The following is a 22534-nucleotide window of genomic DNA, read 5'->3' as shown; positions in this document are numbered from 1 at the left end:
AGTGTTGGGGGTGAGAGAGAGAGAGAGAGACAGAGAGAGAGAGAGGTGTCAGCTGGTCGGAAAGTGCAGGGTGAGACCAGTGCGTGTGTTTGGACGTGTCCAAGTGTGAGTGCGCGTCTATGTGTGTGTGTGCGTGCGCGCGCGCGCGTGAGTGTATGTGCGCGAGGAAAGCACTTCGGGGTGGGGGTGGGGGGACAAGGTGAAGACAACAGAGCCGCGGACCGGACGGACGGAGTGAGTGAGTGAGTTGAGCAGTTTGCGTGGACTGTTCAGTCCAGTCGAAGTGCACCGGGTCCCGCTCCTGTCCCGCTCCCAGTCCCGGGATACGGTTCCTCCTCAGCAGCGTCCTGTTCTCTCATTACCGTAAGCAGCACTTTGGTGATTTGTTTTTGTGAGCTGCTGCATGCATGTGCTCACACTCACTCTCAGTGTCTCTGTGTAAAAAGTATTTTTACATTTACAGAGATTTCCAGCACATGTGTCCAACTGCTGCAGGACATTGTCCTTTTCAAGGCAACAGACACAGTGTCAAGAAGAAGACCTTATTGTTTACATTATTGTGGACATTGCTAGCTGTTATTTTTAAACAGTGCCGTCACAGTGAGACAGGGCTAGTGATGATGGATGGACAGACAGACAGACAGACAGATAAAAGACTGATGCTCCTCTGGTGTCAAACATCTCATCTCTCTCTTATCTATGTGCGTTTGTTACCTCTTTTCTGTAGGAAACACTGACCTTATTGGGACCCCGAGTCCTCATGGAGACCTAAAACCTGGTTGTAGTGAGGCGAACACTTCATGATGCTGATTTGAAGTGTGGTTCGGTTGAGATTGGGGTTAAATGTAAGTGAAGACTAAATGCACAAACGTGTGCGTGTGTGTGTGTGTTTGTGAGGACCAACTTTAAAGGGCTTTCTGATGGTTCTTAGTCACAGTGCTGGGCGTGTAGTTGAGAAGGTTAAGGTGAGAGTAAAGGGTTTTGGAGATTGTGTGTGTGTGTAGAGAGAGAGAGAGAGAAAGGGGTTAATTTTGTTCCAAAGCCATCTTTGCGGGGACATAATGTTATTTTCTTAAGGATGGTTTTAAGTGTGAGGTTAAAGGTTAGGGTTTAGGTATCAGGTTGTGATGGTTAAGGTTAAGGGAATGTATACTGTCCTGAGTGTCCAGACTAAGATAGCTGTCCAAGAATGTGTGTGTGTGTTGATAGCCTGTCATAAAGCTCCATTAGTTGCTGCTCAATGTTCTGCTTCCTTCCTGATGCATAAAGAAGAACACAGGTCTGTTTAGGATCAGATATCATCAAGAGTGTATGTGGCTGGGAATGGCTTAATGACTCAAGGCCCTGCTATACTTCCACACACATGCCGCGCGTGCGGCATATCAAGGACCCTGGTATACTCGCACGTCACGGCCCTGTAGTATCCCCACTTCACCATCGGGTGGCGGTACAAGTCTGCACGCAGGGAAAAGGACGCATTCCTACCAAAGAAGAAGAGAACGGCGATACGTTCAATGATCACGGTTCAAGCGGCTCACAGCTGAAAGGCCCATCATGCGGGGGAGTCAGGGTGTCAGGTCCAGGCTCGGGTGACTATCTTTGGCGACTACTTCTTCTGTTGTCAAAATGGTTTTCTCTGCTTGGTGAGCGGGGCTTAATACTCCACCTACTGGTCAGTTCACGCATGCGTTGTCTACATGCATGGAAGTATACCAGGGCCTTTAGGGTGCATTCACACCAGACCTTCTTAATCAAACCCTAGTTTTTTGCTCCAAATGTCCAGTTCTTTTGGGGGAGGTGTGAATGCGCAACCCAAATCTGATCCGCCTAAAAAGGTAGGTCTAGGTTTGTTTTAAGTGAACCAAATGCAGGAAGAAGACTAGAGTGCAGGGCATTGTGGGTACAAAATAACTAAAACATACGCGAGTGTAGAACGATAGGTGGTTGAGCCCATTGTTGCAGCGTATATGTGTTATATGTGTCGTATGTTTGCCCATTGGTGTGAAAACGACCTTGGAGAGGGTTTTTTTGTTACCTTTTCCACCGTGGTTGAGAGAAAAACAATACAGTTTTAATCACTTAAATTCTGCAGGGATAAAAAACAAAAAAAACAGAAGAAACCCTCTTGATGATCTGAGCCCTTTTGTGCTGGTGAAGAAATAGGAGTGGGCAACGTGCACACACACACACACACAAAATCACACACAAACACACACATGTGGCATTATTAAGTTGCTCCCTGCTCCATTTAATTCTCCAGATCTCCCCGTATGACCAGTAAAGCTGAATTACTCCCTTTCTCCGCAGGAGGAACCACAAATGTCAGCAAATGTCAAGCACTTGGAGATTTGGCTTTGCTTTTCAGGCTTATTAGACACACACATATGATCTGCCCCGCTCGCCCTTTTGCCCAGTGCTTTGATTGCTGTGGACACACACACACACACAGACACACACGCGCACACACATATATAAGCCTATGCAAGAACATGTGAGATATAAAAGTGGTCACTGTAGGGAGAGAGAGAGAGAAAAAAAGAAAAAAGTGTGCAATTACCAGCAGCAGAGAGGCTGTCTTTCACTGCACACACACACACACACACTTAAACACACACTCTCAGTCAGCAGAACAACCTAAAGATAGCACAACCCCAGTGGAAACAGTAATTATTGGGGTGAAAAGAGAGGGGGAGGAGGAGGAGAAGGAGGAAGAGATATTGTTTGAACCATCTGATATGTGTTATATAATGACCTGTACAATGGAGACACCCTGCGGGGGGGGTTATTTCGTGAAAGAGACGCAGCTCAGTGTAGAATCAGTCGCAGCGGTGGCTGATATGTCGCTGCAGAAAGAATCCATGTTCACAATCCAAAGAAAATGTTTGATTTTGTGAATATGAAGAAACCAACGAGGCCCAGGGGTTGGATTCTAGCAAAATGGACTTCTAAGAAAGAAATGACATAATAACGACACGACAGGAACCCTCCCCTTTATCTTCATGTTATAGTGTTTTGGAAGGAGTCGCAGGGTGTTAGCTGCAAATACTTTTGTTACACTCTAGAGGGCAACTTGCATCAAAATGCTCTCTTTATTCAATAACGCAATACAGGGCTGCAGTTTGTGCATCACACACACACACACACAGACAACTCCCCCCCTCTGCTTACTCAGAGCAGATAATGCTGCACAATGCAATGGAAGTTGCCGACTCCTATTTCATGTTGTGTAAGAAAGCCTCTTCCCCCCTCCTCTCTCCTCCCCCGCTCCCTCTCTCCATCTTTTCACTTTTACCCTCTCCATCAGTCTGCAGGTGGAGAGCGGTCATGTGGTCATGTGCTGTGAGCCTCGCAGAGGGTTTCTCATGTCGTCTTTAAGCCCCAGGCTTTGTTTGGGGACTGACTTTTGTGTGTGTAGTGTGTGTGTGTGTGCTGCGCACAATGGCCTGTGTTTACACACGTCCATCCGTGCATGCACATTCATTTACATATGCAGACTTTTGTTTTCTCTTTAAGATTGTGTTGGATTTAGAAAGGGGGGGGGGGTTGTCTTCCTTCTTTAGGCAGACCAAAAAAACACAAAGTTTTAGGGACCGTCTACACGTAAACAGGTTTCCCAGAGCGGGAAATCCCAAAATTTCAGTTGTCTTGTGTTTGGAGATTGTTTGAGTGTTTTACCAACTACTGCTAATGAAAAGTAACTAAAGTCAGCCTGAAAAGACACTAGATATCACCAGAACACGTCCTGTCTTTAGAGATTTGTTTTAGCGTTAGATTTACTTGAATAATAAAACACATCAGTGGTTGTTCCACACACACAGTCGACTGCACTGCACAGCCACAGCTCGCTCTTGTTCTGTAGTTATATCTGTAAATGTGTACAGTGTCTTCTTCTCTGCTTTTTTATGCAACGTTACAGCACCACTTACAGTCCTGGTGTACTACAGCACTTTGAGTCATTTAATTTCCAGAAACGATGCGTCTGAAAATGGCAAAGCAAAAGATCGTTTACGTCTCGTGCCACTTCCATCTGGACGTGGCCTTATTGAACTGGAGCCAGACCATTTGTGGATTTAAATGTGATAAATTATTCCGACTGTGGGGTCTGATTATAGGGAGTAAATCTATGTCTCATTCCTTTCACGTGCAGGGTGCTGCTGGTGAGACCTGTCAATCCCCCACAGAGGGAACACTGAAGGAACACCATGGCCTTAGCGGGATGTCCTGACTACTTCTTACGGCATCCAAACTACCAGGTAAATGTATCTTGTGCTTGTTAGTGGTGGTAGATGCACAGAAGCCAGAACATGATGTGACACACCACGCCTTAATTTGCATGTTAACAGAAAAGCTGAAGGTTTTTTTTCCATTCTAGACATTCAGACCGGTCATAGCAGGAAAGTGCAGGTGTAACTTCTAACTTTCATTGAGCTCCTCAATTTGCACCTGTCTGATTAAACAAATGTTAATAATCCTTGATAATCCGTGTATCATTCGTTTTTCAGATGTTTTTATGCAGTAAAGTTTACAGAACGTTTGATGACACTACACTGTATTACGGCGAAGTCATCAAATGCTTTTTAATATCTTTTTTTTTCGGGTGTTGCACTTTGTAGACGGTCCCTTCACTCACAGATGACTGCACGTAGAGATCAACGTAGTTTCTCCAACTCGAAAAGACGGCTCTTTTTAATAAAAACCAGGTTGTAGCTTGTTGTCTACATTGCTTTGATTCAAAATATGTCTTGCACGTGTTTCAACAATGTTTCATTTAAATGTTATTGATCGAGTCATCCCATTAATGGGGAACATTACTCGTTGGCGTTGTCGATGAGAGAGATCGATGTAGAGCGGCATTTTACAATATTTGCATATGTTGTCCGTGACTTTTGACAACTCGCCTGGCAACTCACTCTGTTTTTCTTGCTACAGGGGATAAGCCAGCAAGCTCTGATAGCATGTTTTACAGTTGTTTCACTGCTTCTTCATAGTTTTCCTGACTATTAACCCTATACTGCCCCCCCCACCCCCCCACCCCCAGAATTTCAGGTGGTATTGCTCCATTTCGTCCGTCGTCGGGAGCTCCCCTGCTTGGTGCACAGCGACGGACGAAATGAACGCAAAATACGGACTAAAGGCTTCATCCGTCTCTGTCTTTTGTGTAGATTATTCACTCTGTTTTTGGGCTGTCAGTCAATAATTTTGACCAAGTAATGCTTGGTTTTGATTTTTTTTAGTTCACTATGAACTTTGTATCTGTATTATCATGACTTCTAATTCTAAAATGTTGAATTTGTTCAGCTTCAAGTTGGATATTATCTTTGTCTTTGGAAACGGTTTGTGCTTTGGTTGGGAAAGACTGTAGTTTGAGGAAAGTGCACTTATCCAAACCTTCCTCTGGCTTTGTGAGTCTACTCCGCTTCAAAGTTGAATGACTCCCAGTCTAGTGAGGTGAAATATGGCATCTGTGCAACACAACAGAGCCACATCCACTGTCCAACTCCTGCAGAATGAGCCCTTTGTTTCTCCCCTTGGATTTTTCTCCGCTCTCCCAGCCCTGCACTAACCTAAAGAATTTGGCCAAAGAGCATAGTAGAAGTCTATAAATAGAGCACTAAAACAAACAACAATAACAAGCTGTGGGCTTTGTTGTGTGCGACACAGGCCTGAAAAGCATGGGACTGAATGTGTGACGTCTTGGAAGGGACTGATGGGACGACGGAGGTGACGTAGCCTCAGCTGCCTTATCCCTCTTAGTGGAAGTAGAAAAATGCAGCTCCCTGCGAACCCAAACCGTGGGACCGCTGAGCCCCCGTTGAACCGACATTAAGTTGGACCGGCTCATGTTAGCCTCCAGGATTCAAGTTTTTTTTTTGCTCCAGTAAGAGTGCAGTGAATAGTGAATAGAAAACAACATTCCTCCACCCTGAATTGAAAGGAAAAAAAACAGTTTGATGGTTAGAGGGGAAGAAGCGGGTTACAACATTGCTGCTGTGTTTGTGTTTGTTATGTAAGGGTTGCCAGTTGACATGACACAGCATGGTCCACACACACACACACACACACACACACATCCTAAGTGTCTCTGTGAGCAGAGACAGTGGGTTTAGTGTATAGATAAGGAGCAGTTGAGTCCTCCTTTTTTTTGGAAATCTGGGCAGGATTCCAGGCTTGTCTCCAAAGTGCGTGCGTACGTGCGTACATCCCAATCTTAGTGAGAACTATGGTTCTGTGCAGAGATACCTCAGCGGAAGGAGCCTTTTCCTCCCCTCCTCCTCCTCCTTTATGTACTGCATGAGGGTATGTTTGTAAATGTACGTGTCCACACACACACACACACACACACACACACACACAGTCTGGATTCTATGACATCACATTTACTTACATTCATTTCCTGGAGATTTACTCTAACTTTAACCCTCTTATAACCGTCATAATAATCCTGGACTTATTTTGATGATATTTTGAGTGCTTCTGCCCCCTTTTTCTAAGATAACTTTAACTTTCGATATCTGGCATTATTATTATTCAACCGTTTAGGAATGATGGTACTTACGCGCTGGTGAATCTCGTCTGTGACTGGACGGTCGTTCCCGTGGAAGTCCCGAGGGGTTACCGTAGTGATAAGTATATGGGTGCAAAGCTCTATTTCTCTGCTTTCCGGTATCCATCTTCCATCTGGTATCCTTTTTCTAGTGTGCCGATCTCAGCTGCGGGCAACACCCTGGACAAATCGCCAGTCCATAGTTTTTGAATTTTCTAGCTATCACAAGCGGTCAGCGACGACAGGAATGGTCACAAAAGGGTTAACCATAACTACTAGTGGCCTACCTCTAACTCTCATCCTAACCATACAACACTTAAAATGTAATAATTCACGTTATGGGGACTCGCTTATTTGTCCCCTTGAGGAAGACAAGTGGGAATCGGGCTCTCGTAAAACCGTAAGGTCGCTGGTTCAAATGCCGGGCAAGGGGGGGCCCCTGAGCAATTCATCATTGCTCCCTGGGCGCAGATAAGTGCAGCCCGCTGTTCCTGCAAGTGTGTGTTCACTACTGCTGTGTAAAAAAGGATGGGTTAAATGCAGAGGTAACTAATAACAAATACCTAATTCATGAGTAATACCTGCAACATGCGCACACACTGCAAAGCACGTTCAAGCTGCAGAGTCCATCAACTCAAAAGCTCAGCTGAGAAATGACTCAAAACCGTACGGAATAATCCTGTATTTGTTGTGCCAGTAAATCCTGAAAACTTATGTTTTCCATCTGAGAACATAAACTATCGCCTGTTCTTTCTGTTCCTACGAGTCCTAAGGTCAGCTGAGCGTCTTCCACGGTGATGGGCCCTTGCTTGTGCTTTCGAGGAAGAGTAGCCTTTGATGCGTTAAAAAGAAAGTATGTCACAATGCTGTAGGCTATTCACGGGGTGGAAAAGTTTCGCAAGAGTAACATGAATATGTTAGGATGATTGAAACGCCACATTGGAGATTTCCTCGAAAAACACTTGACTCATGACTCCAAAAACTGTAATTAATTATTGGATGAAAACAAATGTAATTTGAAGGTTTTCAAGAAGTAGGAAACACACATTGAAATGTCTTGTTTTAGAGCTGATTCATTCTGGGAATCCATACATTTTACATTTTCAAAGACCCTATTAGTTGCTATAAAGTGAATATTGCTAGTTAGTTCACCAAGATAAGCAATAGGTGGCACCAAAGTCTACCAAGGATACGAAGGAGCATCGTTAGCTGTTGATATACAGTATGCTTGCATTTTGTTGATGCTTTACAATTGATTATTGTGGTAATGTCTGCTTCTTTTACAAAGTGGAACAATCTTGTGGTTTTCTCATCAGTCCACACATTCCTTCTCGCAGCCACTCTATCCGTAGTTTATGCTATTTTTTCCAGTATAGCCAAGTGGAAACCATACCATGAGGGAAGGGTACTGGGTCGGTTATTCCTATTGGAAATGCCAAAAAATACGCACTCTACCATGCTGAGCTCTGGAGCAGAGCACCGACAAGGTTTCCGACGCCTGGTTGTTACAAATTAAAACTTCCAGGGTTTTGTTTCTGTGACCAAGTTTATGAAAACAATGAATTTACCAAATGACAGCGTACACATTATTATTAAAATGAAAGCCTCTCCTTGAGCACTGTGGCACCACTATAACCCCTGGACTAGCATATCAAGAATGCTGTTTATGACAATTGGCAGCTCAGCAGATTGTGCAAAACAGTCCACATCTGGAAAATACGTTTACTGAGAAACCGAGGCCTTTTTCAGGAAAGGGAGTCATGACTTCACAAAATTTGGATTTCTTGTCATTAACCTCCTCGTCGAAGTAAGAGTACACGTAGCACAATCTCTTCAGCGCACAGAAGAGTCAGAGAAAGTGCATTGTGGGGAGTTCACTCAGTGTTTTTTTTTTTTATGAGGAGTGTTAAAGCTGTTAAAGCTGACTCTTTTACTGCACTAGTTCTACAGAGGGGAGGCAGTTCTCCCTCTGTTTACTTGTAGCTATATATTAACAGTGCTGCTACTGATAGTAGAACTAGGACACTGTCCCGCATTGTTCACAATTATATGTTCATGACATAACTGCTGAGTGAGTTTTTGCACACTTAAAGTGTGTTTGCAGAATCGTGTTCACTTTTCTCAGGCATACAGTCGTCCAACATGTCTGGCGTCTAAACGGCCACCTCACATATATGTGTCATGTTAAACAGATGGCAGCCCGATGCTTAGTGCTGAAGGTGGCTATCAGAGGTTAGCAGAGCAGTGTCTGGGTTGTGATGGCTAACTAAGTAGCAAGAGTTGCTTCTTAAGCTGGGGACATGCTGCACACTAACCGAGTGGTTTTAGCACATTTTATTATGACAACTGAAGCCAACTGAATGCATCAAACTCTCATGGGAGTATAAAGAGTAAACATCGCCATCGTTGTTTTGATAGTCCTGCTACTTCCTGATGTTTTCTGACGCTACTTCCTGATGTCTTCTGACGCTACTTCCTGATGTTTTCTGACACTACTTCCTGACGTCTTCTGACGCTACTTTCTGTCATCTTCTGATGCTTCTCCCTGACGTCTTCTGATGCTACTTCCTGAAGTCTTCTGACGCTACTTCCTGAACCCTTCTGACGCTACTTCCTGGCGTCTTTTGACGCTACTTCCTGTCATATTCTGATGCTACTTCCCAACGTCTTCTGGTGCTACATCCTGTTGTCTTCTGACGCTACTTCCTGTCCTCTTCTGACACTACTTCCTGACGTCTTTTGACGCTACTTCGTATTTGTACTTTTATTAATCCCCATAGGGATATTCCTTCTCTGCATTTAACCCATCTACTAGAAACCTTCCTAGAATTAAAAGCAGCGGGCAGCCACTGAGCAGCACCCGGGGAGTAATGGGGGTTGGGTACCTCGCTCAGTGGTACCCCAGCACCCCCTTTGACCTGGTGGGGACTCAAACAGGCAACCCTCAGGTTAAAAGCCAAGTTCCCTTTCTACTTGGCCATTGGCCAACAAATGTTTACAGTTCAGTGGGTAATCAGCACACACAACCTGATTGCGTCCAGATTTCTCCAAAAATTCAACCTGCGACTGAGGTCAGGTCGGGTCTGTTACCCTCACACACTTGCCGATTCGAGTCTCTACTCACGAGTCGCACACTCACAGATTTCTGTGCTAACTAGCCTTGCCAACTGACCCTAACTAGTGGTGACTGGTGCGGACTCTGCCTAACTGTGAATCATGGGTAAAATCTCAGTTATACATTAATGATGTAGTGTCCGCTATGACCACCATACTTGGGAGCGATTTGTCTGACAAAAACTGGTACGAGCGCCCATGTCAGAAAGCTCTTCTTTGGGGCCATGTTGCGTTTGAGCTAAACGTGTATAATACCGTTTTGATATATTTGCATAACATGTTCTGTTTGGCTGACGCTGGTGCTGCTGCTTGGAAAGTTGACATTTCTCAACTTCTGACGCTTGGAATTGTGAGCAAAGTGAAGCAACGGACGGCGACCCTCGACGCCCGTCAGTTTTATTTCACACCTCCACCACTTACGTATGAGTTGGCTATAAGAGAATAGTTGGACAATTTGGCATTTGGATCCGCACCACTTTAACATCTGTTATATTCTGTTCCTGCCAGCAGCTGGGTTCGTTTAGCATTGGCATAAGGACTTTTTGGGAGAGGGGGCACTCAGTCCTAGTCTGTGAAACTGTAACAAAATCCACATAGCAGCATCTCTTAAGCCTGATAATAAACACTTGATTGTGTTTGTTTAATCTGTACAAAAATGAGATGATTTAAAATGACAATTTTTAGTTTTAATGAAACTGGACTACACCTTGGCTCGGAGCAATTGGTTGGCTCACTGCTCACACACACACACGCACGCGCACGCACACGCACACACACAGCCTTTACGTGTCACATGATGAGAATGGTATATGATGTATATGAGACGGGAGAGTTTAGAAGATTAGGTTTTGTATCTCAGCTAGTTGGCTCCCGCTGAAGCTTGCAGACTTTTGCTGTCAGCCCACAGCCCTGCAGGCAAGTTGCCTTCCTTAGAAAGCTTTTGGCTGCTTCTCAGAGCTCTAAATCTTACTCTGGGCATTTATGGATGTTTTCAAAATGAGCCGGTGTGTGTGTGTGCGCATTTGTGCGCGCGTACATGCACAACAGGACCTCTGACCACGAGCAGTTCCTGGAAGCAATGCTTCCGCGTTCCTCTTTTTCCTGGAAAAGGGAACATTGAAAATGTTTGGCTCCTTTCCCTCCCTTTCTCCTCTGCTGCAGCTCTCTTGCCTCTAGGCTGCTTTAAATTAGACGATGTGTGAGGAACTTGGCAGCGTGTGCGTGTCAAAAAGTGTGCCAGAGCTTGTAGGTTTTATCTCTCTCAAATTGATTTATACACAAACGCATATATGGATATACAATATAAGCACATGGGTGGGGGGGGGGGGGAATAGCTGAGTATATAGCTGAGTAATAAAGAGAGGGGGAAAGGTCAGTGCCACAGGGTCAAAAGGTCACTGCTCTCTGAACCTGATGTTCCTGGAGAGTGAACACACATATTCACCCTCTGTCTGACCTTCTGAACCCTGTGAAAATGATATGGCGTCTAATCCCATTGCATGGTTTTTTGTTGTTTTTTTTGACAGGAAAGCATGGATCGCACTTCCTCTCGCCGGCCTGACGAGCTGATTGTTCCAGGCTTTCAGCATTCAGCCAATCAAAATCTGCCACATCACCATGGTAACTCCTCACTTCTCCTACATACGGAAATAAGATTTGATTAGACTTAACGTATAACACATGATGAGATATAAATGCTTCATTAACCCTCGGTGCTCACACGGCACAGATCAGTGCCACAGGTGCACCCTTGTTAAATTGCCGTGGGAATAATACACAACTCCTTATATGGACATCCTGGGGGTGTGTGTGTTCATAGGTCACACACTATAGGTTGTGCTGAAAAAAGGATATAAAACACTCTGTAAATATGTTTTAACATAGTCATGGAAGAAAGCAGCCTAAATGTTCCGTGTTCTCCTGGTAAATGGTTTAGCACACACACGTCTTATTAACGGCTAACTTGTTAAAAAAAGAGGTAAAATATTATATTGGGCTTATAAATTTATTGATAGAAGCTCAAGGTTTCGATATTGGTAACAAATCAAAGTAGTTACGAGCCGTCCCCATGAAGAAATGCAGAAATAACATTGATCCTTAATCTTTAATATCTACTCATTGTGTACATATAATTCTATGCGTATACAAAATGAGTTTGCTGGCCCACTGGATCTCTCTCTCTATATCTATCACCGTCTTCTCCCTTCACTGCAGGCTCTGCTCTCCAGATGGAGAGGATATAGGCAAGTGCTAAAGTGTTTTACCCCCTTCTTTTAGCCCTGCTCAGCACTTTTCTACACCAACCCCCCTCTCCTCCCATTACACGTACACATGCATTAGTCTCCAATAGATTCCCAGAAAGCCCTTCAGCCATCGTGGAAAATCTTGGGAATCCTTTTTGGAAAATTGCCAACCTCGAAGAGAGGTTGTAAATTCTCCCTCAACCGTTTTTTCTCTCTAGGTTTAGTTGTTTAGTGCCTGCTCAGGTTATGTGTTGGTCATGCTCATGTGACAGTTTTGTAAATAGGACTTGACATGAACGGGGTGAGTGGATGTAGGTTTTAGGCCTGTAGATCACTCAGTGTTGGGGAGAGGGGAGTTTATAGTAAGTAGGCCATAGGCCTGCGGGGCAGGTGTGGAGATATGCGGGTCCAGACTTGCTGCAACAAACCAAGGTTGATTAGAGAAGGTGTGTCACTGAATTACTAGTTTTTTTGTGTCGTCTTGTTTCCAACAAACCCGAGATCATGAAGCATCAATATCAGCTGCTTTTGATATAAAAATTGGTTCCAATAAAACAAATACGAAAACGAAGAAAGGAAGGTAAGGAAGAGCGAAGAATCATATCAAGAGAAACAAAAGGAAACACTTTTTTTCTCCTCACACCATAATGCAAAGCTATGACTTTATTTCTCTCAAGTGAAAAAAAACTCTCCGCACTGATATGACTTTCTTTACCTATCCTCATAAAAACGCAGCAATTTCAAATGGTAATGGAAAAAGCAATAACTGTGGCAGAACCCGACCAGTCAGGCCAAGGAGAAAGTAAAAAAATTCCCTAATCATACATAACTCATAGGCTCCACTAAAACTCAACAACAATTTGATGACACTAACAGCTTCTAAGGTTTTTTTAACATCTAGACACACGGCTTCACAAAACGTTAGTGTATACTGTGAGAGTTCTCCAAATATTTAGCTAAGCTATGTGCTTAACATAAATCATCATAAAACTTTAGGTAAACACACGAGAGGAAGATTATACAGCAGGAGGTGTGTGGTTTTAAAAATGGGCCATCATATAGTTATATAAGCACAAGTCTGTTTAAGGTTTTTTTAGTGCAGCCACCAATCATTAACCACTGGCAGTTTTCAAAAAAATAAATGTTGGCTAACAAAGCAGGAGGCGAAGTCAGAGAAATAACCGCAAGCCAGGTTCAGGTAAACTAACCTTCACTTTGCTCGTCCTGTTTTTTGGTGATATGTTGACGTTCTGTTCCCTGAAGGTTCCTCCCCTAGGTTCTCCTGTGTTTGATATGGATATTAATGTCATGTTCAGATAATAAATACATCTATCTGTCGTTCATATGTACAATTGTCTGTAAAAAGTAAGATATAACCTTATACATTTTAACCAAAGGTGAATTTAACAGCTGCAAACATTTCATAATGGTATCTAAAAAAATCAATGAAGCTGGTTGAAATGGATGGAGTCAACAGCAATGCTGCGCTAGTAAAGTGAGACAGCTCCAAACAGATTGGAGTAAAGATACGATACGATACCAGGTAACTTCTGACGCTCAAGTTTCCCGTCATTTATTTGAACAGCGCCTTCGTGAGGAGACGTGAAATAGCGACACTCGGCGAGTGAAACTGGCAAGGAACGTTTACTTAAAATATCAATATTTACCCTGGTGTATCGATTATTGTATTCCACAAAGAAGGATGACATTATTGATATTTTGATCGATCCCTATAATTAATTACCTTTAGAATACCCAAGGACACTTTGCAGAACATAAAGATAACGTAAAACACAAAGGTGTTCCCAAGAAAGGTTTTAGAAGTGAACTTGAGGAATTAACTTTTTTTCGAGGGGGGTCTACATTTCCTGCACCACAAAAACTGATCGAGCAAGAAGTAGAAGTAGCGTGCGTGTCGGCTCCTCCTCATCTGTCGCCTGCATGCGAGCCAGCAAATGTACTTTGCCAGACTAAATCTTTTGCTCGCTGCTTCACTTCACTAAAAAGGTCATTTACAGAGGCTGTTCAGTTAAAACTATGGTCTTGTGCTGGTTTAACCCTCTTATGAACATCATGATAACTAACCGTTTAGGAATGACGGTACTGAGAAGCTGACATCACAAATGTGCGACGCGCTGGTGAATCTCGTCTGTGATTAGACGGCCGTTCCGCGGAAGTCCTGAGGGGCTACCGTAACGACAAGTACGGCGCAAAGCTCGGACCTGTCCTTCATACACCTCAAAGTGTTTCTCATATTTGACTCAATTTAAAGTGTGTTACATCAAAAAGGTGCACAATATTAGCAACGGCATCTCAAAGTGCCTTTAAAGGCGACATAGACTGGAAGCTCCAATTAACGCTGCGTTTGTGTGTGTATCTGCATCATTACCTCGTTTATGAAACCCTAAAGTTTCAGAACAAACAGTTCAGCCACTGCTGAGAAAATAGGGTTTTATTGTTTTCCTGGGCTCTGCGAAGCGGATCGACACTTCCCTATGCTGATGATGTCATCAGAAATCCTCACCACTCCTCTCACCACCGCAGCGCCTCCTGGTGCGGGCACTAGTCCGGGCACATCCGGTTGCGTACATTCAACCGCAGAAGAAGAAGAACTACTCTCGTTGTAGCTGCTGAGATGCAGAGCATCCACCGTGCCAGAGGGGGAGCTGTGTATCTGAGAGCTGGCCTTCCAATTACGTCACTTCCAGGTACCTGGCCAATCACAGGACAGTGGGAAAGCTCTCGGCTGGCCAATCACAACACAGTCCACATTCTGGGGGTGTGATTTTGGTCTGAAACAGCGCGGCTGACGAGAACGTCAGTGAGGAGATATTTTGATCGGCTCGTTTGCAGCGACTAGTAGGTTTTTAACCATGAAAACAAGTTAAAATATGTAAGTAGACCTCCATAAGTAACATATATGTGTGATACAAGCATTCGATGCCGCCTTTAACAGAATACAGAAGAACCATCACTGCTATCAAACCGTTCCGACTACTGTAGGAATTGATGTAGGAGTCTTTGAGGGACAGTGAAAAGTGATTCTCTAGGTATTTATTCAGTTATTTCTGGTGGAACCACTGGCTGGGCCATTATGAAGTTGGCTATGGGTCGCATGTGGCCCACGGGCCGCCATTTGAGTAGACCGGGTCTAGGAGTTATGGTAATGAGAAGTACCTTTTGAGAGTCAAATATTACTTATTTACCTTGTGTACGTACACACGTGTGCACGAGTTGTCTTTAGAAATCACCAGTTCTCACTCTCACAAAAACAAAAACATGGGCTTCCCACAATGAAAACACTGCAAAACAATTAAAACTACACAGCATACTTTGAGTACCATGCAAAAAGTGAGGGTTGTTTTATGCTAAATGGAATGAAGTCTATATTTTTGCATTGCCTTTGACGACCTGAACGTCCAGCTCTCTTGTCTGACCTCTAGACGGCTCTCAGAGATGGATGATTGCAGGTTGTCGTGGCCAGGGACAGAGAGCACTCATTCAGTGTATTCTGGGAGCTCGCAGGAAGGAGTTGGCCGCTGATGTATGCTAGGTTTTTTTGTCAAGATTTAAGCCCATACTGCTGCTGCCTTCAAAGTCACAGCTGGAGATGAAGAGGAGACCTTTTTTATAGTATACGTCTCATACTCTGGTTTCCCCGACGGAGGCCAGCAGCGCAGTGTTGGCTAAGCATGGAACGGCAGGAGGCAGGGAGAGGACGAACTATGGTGGACTTATCTGTCCAAATCACTAAGTGGTGGAAACGTTCTGAGAGAGAAAACCTTCAAACTTCCAGGTGTTAAGGCGAAGAAGGATTTTACTTTTGTGCACACAACATGACGTGTTTTTAAAATATTGCATTAACTTTGCATTCACCAGCAATAATAGAATCACCTACATCTTATGGAGCTTTTCCACCATTCAGTTCTAGCTTGACTCGGCTCTACTCGCTAGGTCGTCTTAGCATGGCTGGGAAACAGATGTTTCATAGGTAACACAAACACACAAAGCAGTTGTTTTCAGTGTACGGAAATTTTAGAATCAATTAGTAAAAAGATTAGTTCTGTACTTCCTTCATGACCGGAGCACAGACTGCATCACTGAACTAAAATACGACTGCACGGGTTGTGATTTGCTGTCGCTAAATACAACAGACTGTTAAATATCCTCTGTTAAATATTGAGATTTTAGACATTTCCTTTGCTAAGGACTAAAAAATAAGTACCAGGTACCAGGTACTACCACAAAGCCCAAAACAAGTAGAGTCGAGCAGAGCTGAGTGATGTTAGAACTGTATGGTGGAAAAAGCACCATTACGTTTAGCCCAGTTAGCTTAACCTAGCATAAAGACTATGAAGGGGGGCAAAGATGGAGAAGAGATGAGCTTAAATTATGGCTGTAAAAATCCAGTGTGTTTATTAGCAGATTAAAATTCCAACCTTAAATATGTTAACATAAGTGGATAAGTGCAAATAAGCCTTGTATTTGTACTTTAGCCAAGGGGAGCCATCTTGGACTGCCATGTTTCTACAGCAGCCTGAATAGAGTGATGTTTCCCAAACTTAAAACTAAAATAAGGGGACCCACTATTTAAAGATGGCAAACTATTGTGACAAAAAGCAACAGCTAATATCAGTTTGAATTGGTAAATCAATAATTTGCAAGAGATGTTTGGTAAAATATTTTACAACTTTTATGCATGTTATTTAAAACATATATAAACAAAAATCCTAACTAAACGGTTGGGGAGATTCAGCAAATTTGTTCGGGGGACCCCCAAAATAAATCTCCTGTGACATCTGTGGGTTAGGGAATCACTGAGCTCAAGCATATGTTTTGTATTTTGAAGGAGGGACACTCACGATGCAAACAAAAAAAGAATGACAGCCACACAAATGGGAAAAGGAATGGTTGAGCAGAGTTTGGTGTTGTAATCTAATTTGTTATAATCTGCAATGTCACCATTAGATGTCAGAAGAGCCTGTGTGGTTGTCAGTAGTGGCAGTGCTGATGTCAGCTCATGCTTGCGCTCTTACACTGACAGAACACATTGAGGCTGTAAGGAAATGTCATTAGTTTAAACCAAAAATACTGGAAATTACAGATAAAGAGAAGGCTAACAATGGTATTACAAATCATCCCGTGGGGAACAGGAATGCCTGTTACCAAATTTTTATGGCAATCCATCTGTTTGTTGTTGAGACATTTACTCAAGAGCCACAAATATGAACTTGTTGGCACTGGAGGAAAAGTCTGGGGATCACCAAAGCCATTAGGGTTTGTCTTCTGGTCAAAAGCGGTGGACTGGCAGGCCAACCTCTCAGTCCCCGGAGCCATGCAGCTAACACGGCTATAAAGCATTCCCTCTTTTTATTGTTCCGCACAGATATTTTTATAATTTGTGGAACAACTGAAAGTATATACTTTACGCCCCAAAATTTCTAAGAAAAGACAATTTTTCTTCTTTCGTGAATGTCACATTACATGATTTATGAATATTGGAAGTTCTCAGAAGAGACATTTATTTAGTCTGGAGCCTCACTTTGTCATAAGCCAAAGGTGTAAATACAGACGTGAGTGAATTTCACTTACGAGTTCCTGCTATTGTGCACATCGACTCGCACTTCCACCCAGCGACGGAGCCATTGTTAATGTAATGAATTATGCGATAGTGTGTGTTTCCTGTTTCCTCAACAAATCAAAACGTTTGTCGTGAAATAGCTCGACCGTACGTCGCAGCTTTACATAACAACAACACTGCCGACCGACCGTCCTTGTGTGCTCTCTTGTTCCTTTACAGCTGTTTACCTCAACTTATGTTGTACCCATGAACCCCAGCATCACATGACATTCTGTCCCCGACTGTCCATTCTGTGTGTGTGAGTGTCGTGTATACCTCTGTGTGATCTGAGATCAGACAGGCCCACTGCTGTTTTTGGTTCAGTGGTGTCTCAGAGTGCATGTTTACTGTGTGTGTGTGTGTAGTGCAATGCAGTGCTTTTATTTTCATTCCGTATAATTACATACACATGCTCATCAGCACGGTGCAAAAGTGTACATGGTGTTCTAGGCTCCTTTGGGTGCATGTGTGTGTGTCTGTACTGTGGAAGTAAATCTGTGCCATCAAATTTCAAGCACCGAATTTGTTGTTTTTTCAGTGTTAAAACAAATTCAGTGTAAAAGCATTCAATGACGCAAAAAATTTAACGTCTCAAAAGATTCTGTAAAAAAATTTGATGTCTCAAAAAATCTGTATAAAAATGTATGCGTCTAAAAAAAATTCAACCTCAACAAATTCAGTGTAAAATAATTTGATGTCTCAAACAATTTGGTGTCTCAAAAGATTCAGTCAAAAAATTTGGCGTCTCAAAAAAAATCAGTGTAAAAAATGTGTCGTTTCTAAAAATAATTCAGTGTAATGAAAATTCAACTTCAAAAAATGAAGTGTAAAAAAATTTGATGTCTCAAATTCACTGTAAAAAATGTCTCAAAAAAATTTGATGTCTCAAATTCACTGTAAAAAATGTCTCAAAAAAATTCAGTCAAAAAAATGTATATCTCAAACAAATCAGTGTAAAACAATTCAGCATCTCTAAAATAACCTCAAAATTCAGTGTCAAAAAATGCAACTTTTTTGATCGATTTTTTGAGACATTTAATTTATTTTAACATTGAAAAAAATTATGGCTTTTAAAATTCAAAGTGTGTATTTATGTGTGCGTGTGTGTTTGTCTGTGTGTTGGTGCCCTACTTTTCCCCGATGCTTTGGTCACCGTGTGCCATAAAAAGGCTGGTGAACGTTTCCCGAGCGCTGAAACTCCGTCCTACAGGAATGTCAAGAATTCTGTGTGTGGTGTTTGGGTGGGAGGCAGAGGACCAAAGGGCTTTGGACATGCGCGAGTGCGCACGCACACGCACGCGCACGCACACACACACACACACACACACACACACACACACACACACTACATACTGCATTTGTGAGGACACCTGCTGCCATATCATGCACCTGCTTTGCCCTTCACACAATGCTGGATTTATTCCTTTAAGTTTCTTTACACTTGTGCGCAAGCTTATCTTTTATTACTTTTATTCCTAAAACTAAACCTAATCTAGACCCTAAACCTGCTCTTAGTTTAATTAATTTATAACAGGACAAGTTAAAGAAGATCACTTACAAGTGCCTTATTTACTGCTGTCCTGCAAGAGAGACCCTTTTACCCTGGTCTGGTCTGGTTGGTCATTTGGTCTGTGGGTGAGTGTTGGTTTCAACCTCCAGTGCTTAATATGCATCTCAGCCCCCTGAATGACAGGATGTGCATAATCTGACCAATGGCACAGGCAGTGAGTTAGTGTACGACACCTCAGAGGAAGAAAAACCAAGCCAGAATAAAAATCCCATCACAAGGAAAAGGTGCATTATGAAATCATAGTTCCCATGTTAAGTTTGAAGCAATTTGACTGTTGAAATCTTGAGAAAATTAAAGGAAAATCCAATAATAATAATGATAATAATAATGATAATACATTAGGTTATATTCATCACATTATTCAGTTCAACATTTAAATGTACTTACACAAAATGGTGTGCAATATCAATATTGTCTTAAGACTTTTTTTCACTCGAGCGGCCCCCTCCTCCTCCTGACCAGACTAGAAGTTCACTGGCCCCCAGGTCATTTTGAGTTTGAGGCCCCTGCTTTAAACAAAGAAGTATAAACATTACATTGCCTGGAATAAACAAATATCTATAATCAAAAAAGTCATTTTTCATCCTTTCAATAAGCCAAATTCAACAGCATGAATAATGATCTTTCAGGTGCCCCTTTTATTTGTTTGCTTTGTGTTTACTGTAACCTCGACACCTAGTGGATGTTTGCTGTCGTTTCACTGACACTGTCCTCTACGCCACCTGTGCTCTCAGATGATGATGTGGACCTGGAGCAGCTGGTGAACGACATGAACTCCTCCATGGAGAGTGTGTACTCCACACAGGCAGACACGGCACTGCTCCTGAACAATGGCCACATGCGCACTCCACACTACCACCACCACCAACAACAACAACAACACCACCATGTGCATGCCGCCTATCCAGGACATGGCCAGCAGGCCCACCGTCGTCAAACCACGCCCCTGCACCCGTCTTCCCCCTCCAGGGAGAAGCTGCGACACTCTCAGCCCATGCACATCCAGGCTGTCAGGTATGTGACACACACAACCTGCTCTTTGTGATGATTTCAGTGATTTATGTTGAAGATACATATGGTAACAGTCCTGACACAAGGTTGAAGATGACTGTGTAAATAAATGTTTTTAACTATGGTTTCAGAAAGGTTAAATGATTACATTAGACAACTATAAATAATGGTTAATAGTACACATTATTTACTAAGATAAACTGGCAGATACAGCTGTTGTATTTCTGCTCCTGGTCTCTGTCTTCTATCTCTACCTCACCTCCCTCTTGTCCTTTCTTTCCCCCCCTTTCTCTCCTGTCCCCCATTTTTCCTTTCACCCCAACCTGTCTCGGCAGATGTCCACACATCTTTGAGTCTGGTTCCGTCAGAGATTTCTTCCTGTTAAAAAGGGACTTTTTTTTACTCTCCACTGATGCCACTAGTGTTTGCCTATTGTGTGAATTATTGAGTTTCTCTCCTCTGCTCTCTATAATATTTTAAAGGTTTCTACCTTACTATGTACAGAGCCTTAAGATAATGTATGTTATGATCTGGCGCTATACAAAGAAAATTTAATTGAACATTATTCATTAAATATTGTTTACATCCACTAACAATTCAAAATCAGCTTGAGGAGGCGCAGTACGTATCTTTTTTTCACCTGTTGGTTGTCATGTCATTTTTCTGTTTTTACCTTCTTTTTGTGTATTATTGCACTGGTTTTAACCACAAGAATTGAGCAGGCAACAGAATTAAGTGACACTGTTCTGGCTGTATCTAGTTTAGTTAGAACAGCACAGTCTAATTGGTTTAAATGTACTGTATTTCTATGGATGCATAAAGTGTTGGTGACTAAGACCCCTCTGACCTATTGTGGCACCAGAACAAAGCCTTTATAACCCTTTTATTCCACCACATTTGATTTGATACTTACTGACAATTAGTATCAGAATCATTGGACCACTGAGTTTTAGTTTTAAATCCACTTAGACATTTTAAATATTTAGAGTGAGACACTTAAAAAAAATGACTGTAGCTTTGATCTTCGTTGTTTGGGCACACTTTTCAACAACACCTGACACCAAAACTCTGCTCAGCTTCAGTTTCTTTTGCTAATAAGAAATGATTTCCCTATATGTAAGGAAATAAGGTTGCAATAAAGTTGAACAATGCAGAAATGTATTTTCTTAAAGTCAGAATAAGCAGTTACAAACAAGCAAACAACAATGACTAACTTCAGTTTAATTGTGTAGACCCTGTGTAAATGAACTGCAGTTCATTGTAAGAATCTCTCCAATAATTAGTTTCTCCCCCCCCCCCATGATTCCCATAAGTCTTTCAATGGTGAGCTCGTAGAGTGACATGAGTGCGTTTGTCTCCCTCTGCAGGTGCCTGCAGGAAGAGCAGCAGCAGCTGCGTCCAGCCTCACTGCCAGCCATCCCCAACCCTTTCCCGGAGCTCTGCAGCCCAGCAGGCTCTCCTGTCCTTAGCCCCATACAGACCACTGACAACCATGTGAGTACACTGTTACACACACTAGTTTCTGACTGAACCAATTAAGTGAAGTTCTAACCTATTTTACTGTTAGTTAAAGCTCCAGTGCGTAACTTTTTGTGATTCTTGGAGAGCAACAAGAAGTCCATCCAAGAAGAACGATTCTTGGATGGACAACAGGCATTTATCCATCCAATCAAACTGCTGAACAAGTGGGTTGTTTTGAGCAGTACAATTCACTTGTATACAGTTGTAGCTCAGCTCGGCTTGTCATGCGTTAATCAGCAACATTTTGCAAAAGAAATGTCTTAAAATTCCAATATTTAGCAGAGGAGTCTGGTGTATTTAGCGACAGCACTGTTGAAAGCCGCATCACGACCCGTTGTAGTCGTTGTATTTGTTTCAGTTCAGTCAAATTAACTGATTCTAATGATTCAGTTACACCGAAAACAACTTTCAAAACGACATGGAAAACGACGTGTGCCTGAAAAGGCTGCAACTAACAATTTATTTTCATAATCGATTAAGCTGTCGATTATTTTCTCGCTTAATCGAGTACTCGTTTGTTCCATAAAATTTCAGAAAATGTTGATCAGTGTTTCTCAACGTCCAAAAAACCAAAAACTATTCTCTTTTTATGATTTATTTGCTATATGAAAAGCAAAGAAACCAGAAAATATTCACATTTAAGAAGCTGAAAAATCAGAAAACTTGTTTTAATTCCTTAAAAACACTCAAACTGATGAATTGATTGTCAAAATAGTTGACAATTAATTTAGGTATCGATTAATCGTTACTGTTAATGTTGCCGTTTCCTGCTTCTGTCTCAGCCCAAAACAAATCACTTCAGGACTGTTGCCAGGCCTAAACAGACCTAAGACCTAAACACCACCATACATACATAGGGAGAGAGGGAGTCATTTTTGATATTTAAATGTTACACACCGCAGCTTTAAATA

At 42.5% G+C, this 22534-nt stretch overlaps 1 protein-coding gene across 2 annotated transcripts in view; it reads left to right on the top strand.

Annotated features, from left to right (window-relative positions):
- LOC131447130 (growth factor receptor-bound protein 10-like) overlaps positions 1–22534 on the top strand; it is a 51534-nt gene continuing 29000 nt past the window's right edge. The window contains exons 1-6 of one of the 2 annotated variants that reach the window (XM_058618619.1): positions 1–363; positions 728–845; positions 4148–4253; positions 11185–11278; positions 19826–20105; positions 21470–21596. In XM_058618619.1, coding sequence (XP_058474602.1) covers positions 4203–4253; positions 11185–11278; positions 19826–20105; positions 21470–21596 — 552 coding nt within the window. In that variant the 5' untranslated portion in view covers positions 1–363; positions 728–845; positions 4148–4202. The remainder of the gene's footprint in view (positions 364–727; positions 846–4147; positions 4254–11184; positions 11279–19825; positions 20106–21469; positions 21597–22534) is intronic. The other variant, XM_058618618.1, reaches the window with a different exon arrangement.

Source organism: Solea solea, chromosome 20 (genome assembly GCF_958295425.1).
Source record: "Solea solea chromosome 20, fSolSol10.1, whole genome shotgun sequence".
In the NCBI taxonomy this organism is placed as follows: Eukaryota; Metazoa; Chordata; class Actinopteri; order Pleuronectiformes; family Soleidae; genus Solea; species Solea solea.
This window is presented reverse-complemented; position numbering and strand designations above follow the sequence as displayed.